Source organism: Plasmodium gonderi (genome assembly GCF_002157705.1).
Source record: "Plasmodium gonderi DNA, contig: Chr03, whole genome shotgun sequence".
In the NCBI taxonomy this organism is placed as follows: domain Eukaryota; phylum Apicomplexa; class Aconoidasida; order Haemosporida; family Plasmodiidae; genus Plasmodium; species Plasmodium gonderi.
This window is the reverse complement of record NW_021628927.1, coordinates 873,033-890,017: the sequence shown is the minus strand read 5'-3', so window position 1 is coordinate 890,017 and position 16,985 is coordinate 873,033. Positions and strand designations below refer to the sequence as shown.

At 30.6% G+C, this 16,985-nt stretch overlaps 2 protein-coding genes across 2 annotated transcripts; one reads left to right on the top strand and one right to left on the bottom strand.

The window, feature by feature from the left end:
* Positions 1-1,832: 1,832 nt before the first annotated feature.
* PGO_031830 (Rab GTPase activator and protein kinase) lies at positions 1,833-7,229 on the bottom strand (the record flags this gene model as incomplete). Its single annotated transcript, XM_028686167.1, has 1 exon — positions 1,833-7,229. One exon carries the CDS (start codon positions 7,227-7,229, stop codon positions 1,833-1,835), a length of 5,397 nt encoding a protein of 1,798 aa, XP_028541968.1.
* A 4,555-nt stretch (positions 7,230-11,784) lies between these two features.
* On the top strand, positions 11,785-16,899 carry PGO_031820 (hypothetical protein, conserved; the record flags this gene model as incomplete). The annotated part of the gene is made up of 4 exons (XM_028686166.1): positions 11,785-16,058; positions 16,200-16,297; positions 16,536-16,669; positions 16,846-16,899. 4 exons carry the CDS (start codon positions 11,785-11,787, stop codon positions 16,897-16,899), a joined length of 4,560 nt encoding a protein of 1,519 aa, XP_028541967.1.
* Positions 16,900-16,985: the final 86 nt, after the last annotated feature.

The following is a 16,985-nucleotide window of genomic DNA, read 5'->3' as shown; positions in this document are numbered from 1 at the left end:
TTTCTTTAATTTTTAATTAAATACTTTTTCAAATTACACAAAGTATATCAAGCCAAAAAAGTAAAAAAGAAAAAAAAAGAAGCAAAACAGAACAGAACAGAATAAAACAGAATAAAACAAATTATGTACCACCCCTATATATATCTTACAAGAAAATTTATGGATTGAACAACTATTCTGTTTTAACATTGTAATTTGGACGCATTCATTTTTTCTTTTGTTAGAGAATGAATCAATTTTTTTCTTTTTTTTTTTTTTTTTATATACTTTTTTGTGGATTTGTATCTCTTCCTGCATTGGCCTTTACCATAACGGATGATTATTTATTTTTAAACGAAAAGGAGAAAAAAATAAGCGATTTGCAGCAAATAGAATACGTGAAAATGAATGATCTAGAACGAATAATCCATAAAAATATTTAATCTTTTGTATAACAATGTGTAACAGTATATAAAAACTCCCTAAAGCTGCGTACTAATGTGTAATGATATTTAATAAAATTAAGTAATATATCTTCGCCTGTATGTACACAAAGCTCTCACATATGGACGACACAAGCAATCAGCGTACGAAGCCCGAACTTTATGGCATTACACCTTCTACATGCACACTGCGTGTGTGTATTTTTGTTGTATTGGTCAAGACGAAGAAAAGTATATAATTCAGAGAGACAATGGATATATATATATATATATATATTTGTATGCTTTTCACATCTCGTTAGCGAAGCACTGTATGAAGTGAACATTTTTAGGGGAAAAAAAAAAAAAAATTGCCGCTCTTTGTGTTTATACGTGAAAATACGCACAAAAAATGACACTAAACAAGCATTTTTGCTTAAGCCTGCACAAACAGATACTTGTGAAAGAAAAATTCTAAACTTGGAAAGTGTTATGATATATATGTATATATGAATTGGGCGAATTTTTAGGAAGTAGAACTTTAGAAGTTTCACAAGCTGGTATTATATATTCATCTAAGAACTATTTTGTATGCTGTCCCATTTCTTCTATATTTATACCTGAAAATATTTTAAATGTCTTCGGAACACCTACTTTTTACCTTACGTTAGTTTTTGCTTGACAAGGAAAAGCGTTCGCAGTTTTTTTTTTTTTTTTTTTTTGTTTCGTAAATGAAAAAAAAAAAAAAAAAAAAAAAAAAAAAAAAAAAAAAAAAACAAATTAAAAGAAAAAAAAAAAAAAAATAAAAAAAAAAAAAAAAAATGAAAAAAAAAAAAAAAAAAAAAAAAAAAAAAAAGAAAAAAAAAAAATAGAGTCAGGTAAAATTTTCCAAACAGGAAAAATATGAACAAAAAAAAAAAAATAAATAAATAAAATAAAATAACGAAGTTTGGCAAAAAAAGCTATATAGAGCAGGCAAAATTTTAGGCACAGGAGAAATGCTAACAAAAGCAAGAAAAAAAAAAAACCGAAAAAAAAACCAAAAAAAAACCAAAAATAAAACAACAGATAAAAAAACAAATAAAATAATGTAACATAATATTATATAGCAAGAGTGTGTAATATAACAATAGTGTAATATAACAAAGTAAACACATTGGAAAAAAAAAAAAAAAAAAAAAAAGAGCTTACATCATTCTGGCGAAAAAAGATATAACACATGCATCAAATGAAGTGAAAAAACATTAGCAGGATTATGGTGTGTAATGCCAAAATAAGAATGATGAGATATAGCATATTGTTCTTAACAATATTTCTCTTTTTCGATTCTTTTCGATTCAAGACTAAGAGTCACGACTCTACCCCCCATCTCTTCCTCCCATATACCACCTCCAGCCCCTCTGGACTTCTTCATTTCATCCTTTTATTTATTCACGTGAAATAATTTGAAGGCATGTTACTCATAGCATATTGTAAGCCACCCCAGAGAATTGTAATACGTTTAATTTTTAAATTTAGAAAATTGTAAATGATATCAAAATCCAAAATGGGTCCATTAAACCCAAGGATGATTGTCTTTAAATGAATGTCCGTTTCGTAACTATCATCCAAGTAGTTGTTGTACAATCCCTTTTTGAAATTAGTCAAAAATGTATTAACATGTACAGAATGTTTTAGTCTTTTTTTTTTAAATTCTTCTGGAGATCTCATATCCACAATTATGTAATTTTCAAGAGATAATTCATCTGCTAAATCTGTTACGTAAAAAAATGGAAACATAGGAAAGTTATACAGTCGAACAAGATCTTCAATTTTAAATCTCTTTTTAATTTTTTTATCTGTTAACTTGTAACATACTCGTTTTTTAGTAGCATCATTGTTTTCGTTACTTCTTTGTACACTTTCTTTTTCCTTGTGTTTAGTTTCTTTTACTTTGTGTTTATATTTTGTTACTATTTTGTTTTCATAATGAGAGAATTCACTTAAATTTTTTTTTTTTTTGTTTATATTGTAATTCTTCAAAAATAATTCGTAATAATGCGTTACATTTGGCGTATTCCTTTTTGTCATTTTTTTTTTTTTTTTTTCAGTTTCAAGTGCTTTGTTTGCCACTTGCAATGCACACAGATTCGTGATACCACTATTTGCTTTCGGTTTTTTGCCATCTTTTAATTTGTTCATTTCTAATTTGTTATGTTTAAGTTTGTCTATTTCGAATTTGTCATGCTTTAATGTATTCAGTTTTGATTTATTCAGTTTTGATTTATTCAGTTTTGATTTATTCAGTTTTGATTTATTAAGTTTTATTTTGCTAAATTTTAATTTGCCACGTTTTGGAATTTTAAGCTTTACTACATTACGTTTGATTTCTTCCCGATTTGCTTCGCCCCGATGTAAACCTCCCCCCCTTTTGCTTCGTCTCCTTGTTAAGAAATTGAGAGCTGCCCTACTGACACGCCCTTCTTTAATTAAGTTCATATGACTTGAGTCGATACTCCTGCCACTCCCCGAGTTTGTTTTTCCATGCATTATTTCTCTGATTACACTTCTTCCCCTCCCCCCCCCCTTTTTATAAACCTGAAATGTATTTTTGTGTACATAATATTGCATCCAATGTGTATCCATAATTAGATAGGATAAGTAATTCATATGATCCCTTTCATCACCATGTGTAATTTCGATTTGGGTAAAATTTTCCTCTGAGATTTTTCCTTCTTTTTCCAATGATGTAATAACTCTAGGAAATTGCGTGTGCATTATTGGACATGTATGAAACATATGCATGGAATTTTTTAACACAAAATTTAAATTCACTAAAGTAGCTAAAGCAAATAGATGCTTATGCAGATTGTATCTACACATGCTCATCATTAAAATATACCTTTTCAGATATATTAAGATGCTAATACATATGAAAAAAATGAAAGATCTTGGTTGTGTAAGAATCTTATCGAGTAAGAGAAAAATATTTTGCAAATCGAAAAAGTTTGCAAATAATGAACAAACCCAGCTATAAATTATATTCGAAATGTTAATGGAATTTTTAAAAAAAAATAAAGATAATTCAGGAATGTAATGATTTAAGAGACAATTAAAAGTGTATAAGAATTCCCCTAAATTCTGCTTATTTGTGTATATATCTAATAAATAATTTTGTATCAATTTTTTGCTACATTTGTAACATAAGTATATGTCATTATAATACAGAAGAATTAATGGTAGTAGCAAATTCTTCAAGTACTTATTTTTTATACCAAACTTTATATTAAGTAATAATAAAAGTGAATACATTCTCTCCGCAAAATCTGTACTTCCAACCAAGTCACTGTATAATCTATATTTCTTTAAAAAACGTTTCACTCCCTTTTTGTTAATCCATTCATGTGGTATTATGTCTGTGTGTCGTCTACTCTCTCCTTCTTCTTTCATAGGCAAATCATCTTTAAAATTTCCATCACATCTTTTTAATTTTCCATACGTTCGTATATTTTGTCTATCCACTTCATCATTTTCTGATGTGTTACTATTTCGTATCACCTTTGTCAATCTGTTCGATAGGTTCTTACGTGATTTCTTTCTATCTATCTCATGGATGTTCCAACATGGATATATCTTCCTCCCTCTTATAGATGTCATAACTTCTCGTCCTATTATTTTTCTCAAATGAGTTCCATGAATAAAGTACTTCATCTTTTCCTCCTTTTCTGCAGATTTCCTAACCAACAAGTAATATGAATAACCAAGAAGTGTGAGATATGCTAATGTTCTCATATGATAAGGAAATCCACATTTCACCTCTTTCAACAATTCAAAGGTGTTAAGAGGATCAGCTTTTAACAATTTTTGCAAGTTTAAATGAAGACTGTATTGATATATAAATGAAAAGTCATTTTCATAAACGGACGTTTCTTGCCTTTCCGATTCACATGCCATCGTCCTCGTCATCATCACTGGTGTCGTTATTATCTTCTTTTTCTTCTCCTCTCTGTCAGTTATATGACCCCGATTTTTTAACTGAATGAACTCATAAGCATCTTCTATAACATCATAAAATTCAGCTAACTTTATACCCAATATCCTTTTTCCTCTATAATCTGTGAATGCAGTTGGAAAATATTCCTCTTCAATTGGTATATTAAAAAAGCACGTATTTCCAATGTACCCTTCACGTCCTCCTAATTCATTCAACTGATTAGAAGATCCATCTGCATAACCCTCTCCCATTTTAGTATCCTCCATTCTGCTACTCAAGCATGTATTCATCCGAATTGGCTCACCACCCATCCGAATTTTATCTTTTATATCATTAGGACTACTACGTGTCACTGTAATGTGATGATTTTTCTTACATAGATGAAGAGATTGTCTTATTTTCACACTGAAAATGTACCCATTTATGCAACTGCCTCTTGTAGATACATACGAATGACACTTACACTTATTCATTTTGTGCTTAGATCTGAAGTAAGAAGTACCTGCGTTTAAACTTCTTAATTTTCCTCTTCCCCTTAATAAATGTTTATACACATTAAACACTCCTTGGTATCTATTCAGTAGAAGTAATTTATAAAAATAAAAAAATAAAAATTCAAAATATCGATTTTTTCTTTTATAAACTATGTATGGAATTTTCAAAATGTTACTAGATTTATTAACAATATTTAAATAAGCCAATTCATCAAAATAATTTATTTTGTAAAGTACATCAAACCAATAATATACATCCCTCTTCTCGATAAAGTATTTCTCCATTAATTCCTTTTCTTTGGATGTACTTTTAACATATTCTACCATATGCTCATTGTAATAGTAACAACCTGCGGAGGGATCTTCCCTTATTGAGTAACACTCTATGTGAGGGTTCTCCTCCTTATCTAAATGACTCACTTGATAATATAATTTTTTCTTATACGAATGTTCTGTGCTTCTTTCTTCCTTGTAGGTTATCATCACCTTGTTTTTCCTATCCTCAGCGTTTTTCTGGAAAATCGAACAAGTGTTATAATATTCTCCATTTCTGACAATTTTATCATGCCTGTGCATTTTAATATTTTTCATTATAGTATTTCTATAAACCAATGTACGGTTATTTGTGTCCACATGGTTGTAGAAGTAATAGTGTGATAGAAGAGAAGAATACCCATCTGACTTGTTATCATACTCTAATGATAGACATTTTTGCATAAAATTTAAAAAAAATATTTTTTCATTATATTTTTCTGTTTCAAATTTTATATTTCTCAGATTTTGTTTCACTACATGCATGGTAAAAAACTCTGAAAGCATATTTTCAACTCTTTTAATGAAACGTATACTTATTTTAAAATTAAACAAGCCTTCAATGATATTTTTCACAATTTGATACGTAATCATGTTCATATGCTTATATTTCTTCTTTACTACATCGTCCTGATATTTACAATGGGCACGAAACATAGTGTACGCATTTATATTCAACAAACTCCATCCATTGTTATCAAATTTTTTTTTTTGTTTTTTTTTTTGTTTTTTTCCATTTTCTTTTCTAAAAATATGATATATTTTTATGTACAATAAAAATACAAAAATAGTTTCTATTTTCTGGAATATGTCTTCTCCTCCTTCTGCTAATTTTTCAACGTAAAATTGGCCCTCTTCATTATTCCTGTGACACATACTGGCTTCCTTTCCTTGTCTGTCTTTTCGAAGCTCTTCAAATTCAAGAATGCTCTCGTATACTTCATCCATCAAGTATTTCGAATGAGAATGTATAGTGCATGCAGCATCTTCAATATATCCAACCTTTTCATCCAGTTTTTCCACTAAAAGAGGGTTAGAGAAATTACTCCCTTTGTCAATACACATAACTGCAGAGGAGACCTTGTCAAAATTATCTGTCAACGTGATTGTATTATTCTTTTGAATTACAACTCTGTGCTTTTCCATGTCCTTCCTGATGTTTCTCTTGCAATACATTTCTTCTCTCTTCCATGGAACACTTGCCAACCCGTGAGTACACGAAACAGAAGTACACGAAGGAGAGGATGGAAACGAAGAATCGTGCATGGAATTGTGCATGGAATTGTGCATAGAATCGTGCATGGAATTGTGCATAGAATCGTGCATAGAATCGTGCATAGAATTGTGCATGGAATTTTCTCCTACATTAGGATTGCGCCTTTCTCTTTTCACTTGCACAGTGACGTGGGCTTCCTTAAAATGTAAAAAATTTTTCACGGCAAAGGTAAAACCGAATAAACCATTAACCATTTGTAGTATTATTATGCCCACACTGAAGATATCTATGTGTTTGTACAGATCATGCATGGGGGATGTCTTTTTATTCTTCATTAAGTCCAGCAACAATATAAATGGAGGATAATATAATGGATTAGTTATAAAACTATTATATGTGTTCAAAGGATTCATTCTTAAGAACTTTGATTTTGTTCCTTTTTTATTATTCTTAGTTCGGTGCATGTAAGTTACTTTGTTCTCCTGGTTAACTACATCTGTATGAAGATTCTTAAACGAATGAGAATCTTTTTTCAAATATGAGAATGTCTTATATGATTCTTTTTGAAATTCTCTCCCTTCTTCCTTGTGTTTATATCGGTTTGGAAAATACATGCACATCATTCGATATCTAAATTTATTCTTAAAAAAATTTTGAGTACTGTTAGGGTTATGCAAATAATCACTAAATAAATACGCCATGCAGTAGTTGTGTATTTTAACTTCCCCTCTAGATGTAATCAACACATCTTTCAATGTCAAATTTAAGAATTTTATTTCTTTCGTGTGTAAATAATGAACTGCGGATATAATTTCATAAATTATTTTTTTCATAACAACAGAATTGATAAACTTCCTGCTCTGATTTGTGCATCTACCTTTGGGACAACTTTTTTTGTATTCTTTTTTGTATTCTTTTTTGCATTCTTTTTTGCATTCTTTTTTGCATTCTTTTTTGTATTCTTTTTTGCATTCTTTTTTGCATTCTTTTTTGCATTCTTTTTTGTATTCTTTTTTGTATTCTTTTTTATATTCTTTTTTGTATTCTTTTTTGTATTCTTTTTTCCCCTGACATTTATTTAACAACCCTTTGAAACATTTTAAGTTGACATAATTTGTTTCTTCTTCATTTAGTATGTCATACAAGGAGAGTGAATAATATTCAGATGATAATATATATTCATCTTTCCTTCGATTTATATTTACATACTTACATATATTTGGATGTTCAAGTCTTTTTATATTTTCGAATTTACTGGCTATAGAACTGTATTTATTTTCATAATTTTCTTCTTCCTTGTGTTTAGACATTATTTCCTCTCTCCCATTTGACCTGACTTGTTCATTTTTTTTTTTTTTTCTTTTTTTCTTCTTTCTCTTATCACTTAGTGAGTAACTTTGAATTCCAAGAAGGAATTCAGACGATTGGCATCGTTCAAAGAACATATTTTCTACGGATCAAAGTAGAAAGAAGAAGTCCTAGGGTGTGAAAAACTTCTCACAGTGTGTCAAAGTCACTACATTTTTAGGTGCAATATATTAGACACTCTATGAATTTATCGAAAGTTTTTTTTTTTTTTTTTTTTTTTTTTTTTTTTTTTTTCCCTTTTTACACATTCATATATGTTAAGAACTCATGATTATTGCCTGCATATGCAGCATTTTATTTGACGGTTCTCTCTGTGTTATGTTAAACATGTATTTTTCATAATACACACAATGAAAAGGTTATTTCGTCTGTACATTTACAAATTCACAATTACCTATATTGATGCTTTGGTGTTGCGTTCGAGAAAAGATTCGGCATTTTCTCCACGCGCGTGGTGCTACTTGCCAGAAGTTGGAAGTCAGACATCAAATGAGTGAGGACAACAATTTTCTTTTTTTTTTTTTTTTTTTTTTTTTTTTTTTGTTTGCTACTCCTACGGCTACCCTGCTGAGATAAAGCAAGGAATGTGCAAAACTGAATGCAGAATGGTCAAACCTCCACTTTGGAGGATTGTATGCCCAAGGAAAAGGGGAGTGGGGGTGGAATGTATGTTCCAAACATGTGAGCAATTTATTCAGTTTGTAATGTAACACATGAATAGTTTAATGGAAATATGTGAGAATTCTCTGTTGTATTATCACCTTTTAGGAAATAAAAAAAATAAATAAAAAAAATAAATAAAAAAAAAAGGGGGGAAAAAGGTTCACACCCTTTTTTTTTTTTTTTTTTTTTTTTTTTTTTTTTTTTTTTGATACTATTCTGCTGGTCCTCATTTTACATTTTGCTATTTTATAAAAAAAAAAAAATATGAGTTCCTCTTTTTAAAATTTTACACTTTTCTATCCTTTTCCCTTAAATTTGTTCTTCATCTCTGTCCCCCTTTTTATGTAGCACAATTTTACGTATATTTTTTTTTTTTTTCTTTTTCAAAATAAAAAGGGGATGAAGTTGAACATAATTTTTCATGCACATTTTTATATCCTATAAAATTGCTTTGTTTTATTAGAACCATGGGTGGAAAAACATATAAAAGTTGGCAAAATCTCATCTGCCTTTTTTTTTTTTTTTTTTTTTTATATATATATATATGTCCTCCCCATTTTACTCTCTCTCAACTGAAGTACTATAAAAATATTTTGTTAATACAAGAGAGGGTGTATATTTATATATTGTGTTATAAAAAGGTGTAAGAATATGGTACCCACAATGTATTTCACGTATGAACAATATGAAAGTGAAGATGAAGTTGCTAAGTAAGTTTGTTGCAAATGTGTTCTAAGTGCATACTTATATAACTTGTGTAACATTTAAGATGAGTATATTTTGCAGATGGTACTACTGTTTCTATGTTTTTTCTACTTTTTCTGCCTTTTCTGCTTTTTCCTTGCCGTTGCATTAATAAACAGTATTTATAGTATGCATAAATTTTAAAATAAACTTTCCCCCCCTCTACCCCCACACAAATATATATCCATTTTTCTTACACATGCTTATTTTATACGCACCTACTGATATGCTACTTTCGTATGTACATAAAAGGGGAAAAAAAAAAAAAAAAAAAAAAAAAAAAAAAAACATATTATCTATATTTATGTGCCGTTCTATTTCATATGAAAGCACTTGTTTTCCCCATTTTAATGGGATTCATTTTTTTTTTTTTTTTTTTTTTTTTTTTTTGCAGTTCATTTTCAGCTTGGCAACAAGCTTTCCTCCTTTCACGCTTTCTTTCTTTCTTTCTTTTTTCCTTTTTTTTCTTTTTCTTCCTCTTTTCCCTTTTTCTTCCTTTTTTTCTTTTTTATTTGTCATCCATTCCATGGGAAAAAAATTGCTTTCCCCTTCGAGCGATATTTTTTTCAAATTTAAAAAAAAAAAAAAAAAAAAAAAAAATGTAGAAAAGGCGAAAAAAAAAAAAAAAACAACTTAATAATTTCACCCACCCCCAACTGTACATTTCTAAAAGGGATGGCAATTAACATTAGGGTGACATTATGCATTATCCACTATCAACATACATTATATACATATACACTTACATATGCATATATATTTTCTGTGCGTGTATAACATGTTATAAATTTACAGTAGCACATACATATTTGCTACGTATATATATATATATATATATATATATATATATATATACATACATATATATGTATATGTATACATTTTTTTTAGCAATTTTTATTTCATTTTATTTTTTCTTTGTTTTTTTTCTTCACTTTGCTTTATGTTGCATTATTTTTACTTTGTAATATTTCTTCGCGCCGCTACGTTATGCTATATTTTTTTTTTTTTCTTTTTCCCCATTGTTAAATTAGGAGAAAATTTTGTAAAAATTTCACGTTCTTTTTTTTTTTTTTTTTTTTTTTTTCATCTACGTTTATCTGTCAATTTCAATATAGGATTGAGGGATAACGAAATTTTAATTGTGGCTGAAGTTATATTAGCAGTTATATTATATAATAATGAATCCCGAAAAAAATAAGTAATACAACATATATGTATATCTCCATCTTGTATGTTTTACATAGAAACCATGCGTGCATATATAATAACGTGTTATACAAAGTATTATGTATTAAATAAGTATTTTTTGTAATTTCCTGCTTCCACAAATGTAAGAAGTATCAATATTTGCAGTTACAAATATGTGCAACTGTATATATATATATATATATATATATATATATATATATATATGGCACTACATTATCTCGCTTGATGTGCTATTACTTTTCCTATTTATTGTGAGAAAACGAACAATGATCAACGTACTTTAATCTTCCCTCATGAACTGTTCATAGAAAAGTGCAAGTACCTTTTTTATGCAAACTTTTTGTATTCACATATATACATGTATTATCTCACCCATATATTTCCCCTCTATATATGTGTATATATGTACATACGTACATATGCACCTATGCACATATGTATGCGGATGCTCATTCCCCACTTGACATTCCTCTGTTTTCACGATCATTTTATTCTTAATGGAAAGGGTTGAAGAAATACTCTAAATTGAATGAACACAAGCTTCTTTTTTTTTCTTCTCTTTTTCACCCAACCTTTTTATACCGTGCTTTTTCATCCCCCATGTTTGTTTGTGTATACCATAACAACATATTTAGCCATATTTGATATGCAGGTGAAATTCTACAAAGTCCACTTTTACTTGTTTGTATAATTACCGATGACCATTGTGAACCTTTTTCTTTTTTTTTAAAAATAAGGCAAACCAAAATAAGGCAAACCAAAATAAGGCAGAACAAAATAAGGCAGAACAAAATAAGGCAGAACAAAATAAGGCAGAACAAAATAAAGCAAACCAAAATAAAAATTGCCCAGCATACCAAAACCTAGAATTAGCCACAATCATAGACATGAGAGGGGGGAAGTAAATGAAACGAAAAAATTTTCCCGCATGTCATGTGAAGATTAAGAAATAATAATCATCATATCTGCAGAACATTCTATGTACTGAAGTTTTACAAACTGGGAAGTCTCTTCTGAATATATATATATATATATATATTTTTTTTTTTTTTTTCTGTACATTTTTCTCAATGTAGTACTATATGATTTCTTCCTAATAGGTTCTTCGACACATCTAAATTTTGAGAGAAAAAAAAAAAAAAAAAAAAAAAAAAAAAAATCGAATATACCTAAAGGATTGCAGCACAGCTTCTCCCCAGAAATATATTTACGAGCAAGGCAAGTGGAACAATCAAGTGATAACTGAGAAATCAACTAAGAAGACAGCTAAGATACAATATACAGCACCAGACGAAGAGGGCTCTTCCAGTTTGTTGTTTAGCACGCATCTCCCATCACGAATTGCACATCACAGGAGGCTTCTGTTGGAGGCCCTGTAAATGGAAGTGGCAGAGGAAAAAGATGTGGTTTAAGAATTTGGGTTCGAAAGCAGAAGCAGGAGAAGATAAGAAGGACGGGGATCCAGATGTAAAGAATGAAGAATCCGCAATAGATTATGATGATGAAGAAGAGCAAAAGAAAGATTTGAATGCTGATGAAAAGAAAGAGGAAGAAAAGTGTAATGTGAATGAAAAACTTCATAATGAGGGAGAAGAGAATATTATAGAGAATAGAGAATCTACAAATGAACCTGATCAAGATTCAGATGTACATGACTCAAGAATGAACGAGACTCAAATTAATGAACGAATAGATGAAATAATAAATAACCTATCATCCGATGAGGAGGAAGAAGGAGAAGTAGTGGAAGATGAAATTCCTTACGATAGAGTAGAAGAAAATAATGAAGTAAACAAAGAAGTTATTTTATTAAATTTTTATTATGAACTATCAAATCAAAAGTTAGAATTACTTGTTAATGTTTTTGGAAAGGTTAAAAATATGTTTACAGATGACAATGAAGGAATTCATGTTATTTTCTATTCAATTAAAAGTGCAAAAAAGGCAAAAGAATATCTTGACAATTTCAAAATTAAAAATAGAAGAATACAAGTTATTTATGGTACGTATAAAGAGGGAGTAAAATCTAATGCAAACATATCGACAGAGACAAAACAGAATATAAAGGATGATTCCTATGACAAATATGATTTAGACAATGGAAAAGAAAATAAAAATGATTCATTTTCACATTCTGGTTTTGATCACTCAGGAAATATAAATAATGCAAAGACTCCTGTGAAATTATTTAAAAACAAAAAATATTACATGAACAATGTTCATACATTTTCTCATAACAATATGACGAATAATTTCTCTTATAAAAATCAAACCAAAGGTATTATTCCTATTCCCCATATGAAGAATAAAAATTTATTTGTAGCTCCATCTGCAAATTTAAATACTCAGAATGAAATTACTTCGTCCTCTGAGCTATCTTTGAATCATCAGGAAAAAATTCCTACGAGTCATAAAGACCATAATCGAAGTAGAAGCAGTAACAGAGGAATGCATCATAACATCCAGCATAACAGTAGTAGTAATCTCCATCTCCATCAACAGCAGCATCAACAGGAAAATAACGCACATTTAGAAACATCCAATTTTAATAATGCATCTAATTATGTGCAGCCTCCACCACCACCCCCTCCAAGATCACTAAAACCATATAACAAGCCATTCAACGATGCAAATAGAAACAATCTGGTAGAATCCTTTCCCAAATATAATCATCATCAAAGTAACAACCATCAACATTCAGTTACCCCAGTATCATCTGAGCATAATAGAAATAAAATTACAAATGGCCAACCCTTATTATCACATGGAAGGAGAAAAATGATGAGTGAACAAATTTCATCTTCTTTTATTCAGAACACGTATAATAAGAATGGGTTCGAAGTACCATCTAATAGTAATACACCTTATGTTTCTTACACTAACCAACCTCCTACATCTAATAAAAATGTACATCATAAGAGGAGTGCAGCAGCACCCCTTCCACCACATATTCATGGTGCAAATCACACAGAAATGAATATGCCACATTCAACAGGAGGAAAATATATTCCCATGACGAGCCCTGAAAAGAGTGATATGTCTGCATCTGCTAAAAGATCTGGTTTTAGAAGTAGATACTATGGAAATCATCCGAATCCAGAGAATCAGAGTAATACTGTTCTGCATGGAAAATACACAATTCATGAAGAGTATGAGCCTCAGGCAATACATCCAAAATATGAAGAATCCTATCCCCATGCAATATACACAGTAAATCACACGAAGCATGCCAAGTACACAGATCTTAGTAATAAACATAATTCTAGACATATGAAACCACCTCATGCATCTGAAAGAGTAGAAAGTCTTAGCAAGGAAAGCTTTGAATACTCCATCCAATTTAATGAAGAGAACCCATTCGGAATTCATAAAGATAATCAAGTGGCAGAAAATCCAACGTGGAATCATAGAAAGACAAAACCGGTTCTGAAATGGGATCCAGATGCATCTGTTGAAGCTAATCACCTTGATTTTGTAGAAACTTTTGGAAATACTAAAATTTATAATAGATATTTACTCATTACAAACATACCAGAGCATCTAGATCAAGACAGTAAAGTAAAGGAGTACGTCAACGGGTTGTTTTCAAAAGAAAAGGTGCATTCCATTTGTGTAGAAGTGACGCTTTTTATTGCGAACGAAATAGATGAACATAGGTTCTTTAAAAATGCCAAAAAGCGAGAAGATCCCGTTGACCAAGATGCAGCAGTTACCATGGGTGATGAAGTTAATCAGGAAATAACCGCGATGCAGGGAGAGGTGCAAAATGTAGATTTTCCAATTGGAGATCAGCACGACGACCCCATGGAGGGATTAACCAAGGAAGAGCAAGGAGGAGAAGCAGATGGAGAAGTAGGTGGAGAAGAAGGTGGAGAAGCAGGTGGAGAAGCAGGTGGAGAAGTAGGAGGAGAAGGAGAAGCAGGAGCAGAAGCAGGAGCAGAAGTAGAAAAAATGGAAAAAAATGAAGGTGAAAATCAAACAAAGGAAAACAAACGTAGAGGTGCCAAGAAATCTGTCACATCAAAGAAGACAGGAAGAAGAGGAAAAGGGGGTCAAAATGTAGAAGCTAAAAATGAAGAAGTTGTGGCAGAGGGCAATCAAAATGAAGAAACTGTTGTGAAGAGTGATCCAAATGAAGAAACTGTGGTGAAGAGTGATCCAAATGAAGAAACTGTGGTGAAGAGTGATCCAAATAAAGAAACTGTGATGAAGAGTGATCCAAATGAAGAAACTGTGGTGAAGAGTGATCAAAATAAAGGAGCTGTGGTGAAGAGTGATCCAAATGAAGAATCTGTGGTGAAGAGTGATCAAAATAAAGGAGCTGTGACGGAGGGAGAAAGTAAAACCGATGAACATGCGAAAGTGGGTAGTGTGTCCAGACAAATGAACGGAAAGAGATACGCTCACCTAACCTTTCGAACTATAAAAAATTGTGTAGAAGCAAAGAAAGCTCTGGAAAAGGAAAATTTTTTAGTGACATTTTCAGCTCCTAGCAAAGCAAACGTTTGTTTATGGGTAGGAAACATTTTGAAGAATTATTTTTTGAACACAGCAAATATTTTGAATAATATGTTTATGGAATTTGGTGAGGTTCAGAATATAAAATATGTTTCAGATAAAAATTGTCTTTTCTTACAATATGCAAATGTGAAAGACGCTGTTAAAGCAAGGAATCACATGTATGGAATTCAAATATCCAATAATACATTTTTGAACATTGATTTTTCTACTCTTGGAGAATGGGAGGGAAAACAACAGAAGGCAAGTTATACACGAAAGAAATTATTGGATTCACTTACCCAGGACAATGGAGAATTAAACGATGTATTAGAATCAACCTTCAAGAGAAGAAGCTCTGGTTTTTTGGACTCCAAGGTTATGCATATATTAAAGAATAGCAACAACCTTGATGATATTAATGACAATAATGATAATAGTAATTATTATTATATTAACAATCCAAATCGAGGTAATCTAAATCTAGGGAACCCAAGTCGAGGCCACCCAAGTCGAGGTAACCCAAATCGAGGTCACCCAAGTCGAGGTCACCCTAGTAGAGGTAACCCAAGTTATGTCAATCACAACAGCGAGGTTCGCTTGAAGAGACACGACCTTGACAAAAACGATGAATACACTTCGAAGAAAAAACATAACAGAGATAACAACTCTACCAGTGTTTCCATTCATAGAAGGAAAAATAAATTACAGGCCGTTGATTCATATCGAAATAACAACTCTGGATATGATAAAACTAGTGCAGGAGGAGGAGAAAACCATTATAAATATGAAAAGAAAGATTCAAGACGAGCATCCAAACGAAAGGGAACTCTTCTCACATCTGATCATACAAAGCATCGCCCCCATCTGCATCCTTCTCATCATAGAAGTTATAAAAAGAGGAGAAATGAAAATAGTGAAGAAAGTGCCATTGATGATACTACACATCCCATGGGTTACTCATCTCGGCATCAACATGGAACATTAAATGAAACTGTCAAAGGTATTGCTAATCATGATAATGTGGAAGAAGAATCAAGTAGCGATTTTAATAGCTTAGACGATGTCGAATTGAATGATTATAATGAAATTCAAAAAACAGTATCCTTTTATGTTAATCAGAAATATAAGTGTGACTTTATATCCAATTTCTATGACGGAAACCCTGAACTTAAAATGTAAGCATGATAATGCTTTACATGTGTTTCTCCCCCACGTATATATCACTTCATTCATACATCACATCTTATTTGTGCCATTTCACGTGTGTTTCTCCCCCACATTTTTATATCACTTCATTCATACACACACTCCTGCAGTTATCCAAAGTTAAACGTAGAAACCAAAAGTGATGTACACAACTTAATGAACGTACGCAATTCCTGTCTTGATTACTCCATATGGCAATTAGGACCAAGTAATAATTACAACAACTAGAAGTTTACCACACTTCTTATGATTTACTGTGACCAACAATGAACAATCCTAATAAACTTTTTGTTTTTTTCTTTCTTTTTTAATGACGAGTCAAGCGATATATATATATATATATATATATATATACTGTACACCATTATATCTAACATACATCATCCCCTTTTTTTTTTTTTTTTTTTTTTTTTCCTTTTTTTCTTTTCTCAAATCCCTGTCCTCAGCTGTTACACAGAAAAAGAAATTTCTGCATATATGTGAACATTTCAGTAAGAAGAAAAATATTCCCGTTATTATTGATAAAAATTTCACAATATTTATAGTCCCCATGAAAGAGGATTACCTTAAGGATCTAGGAGTAAGTACTAGTATTACTCATCTCTGTCTTGGTTAGCATGGTTGAGCGGCTAAAAGGATAGTGACTTTTTTTTTTTTTTCATTTTCCCTCTCAATTTTGTAAAGAACTATTGCACCTATACAAATTATACACATTTTTTTTTTTTTTTTTTTTTTTTTTCCCTCCCAATTTTGTAGATCGATAATCCGGACTTTATGTATGCCTTTGTTCTTTTAACAAAAAAGTTATAAAATAGGAAGAAAAAAACCTTTTCTCTGTTTTTATGCTTTTCTGTTTTTTTTTTTTTTTTTTTTTTTTTTTTTTTTTTTTTTAAAAA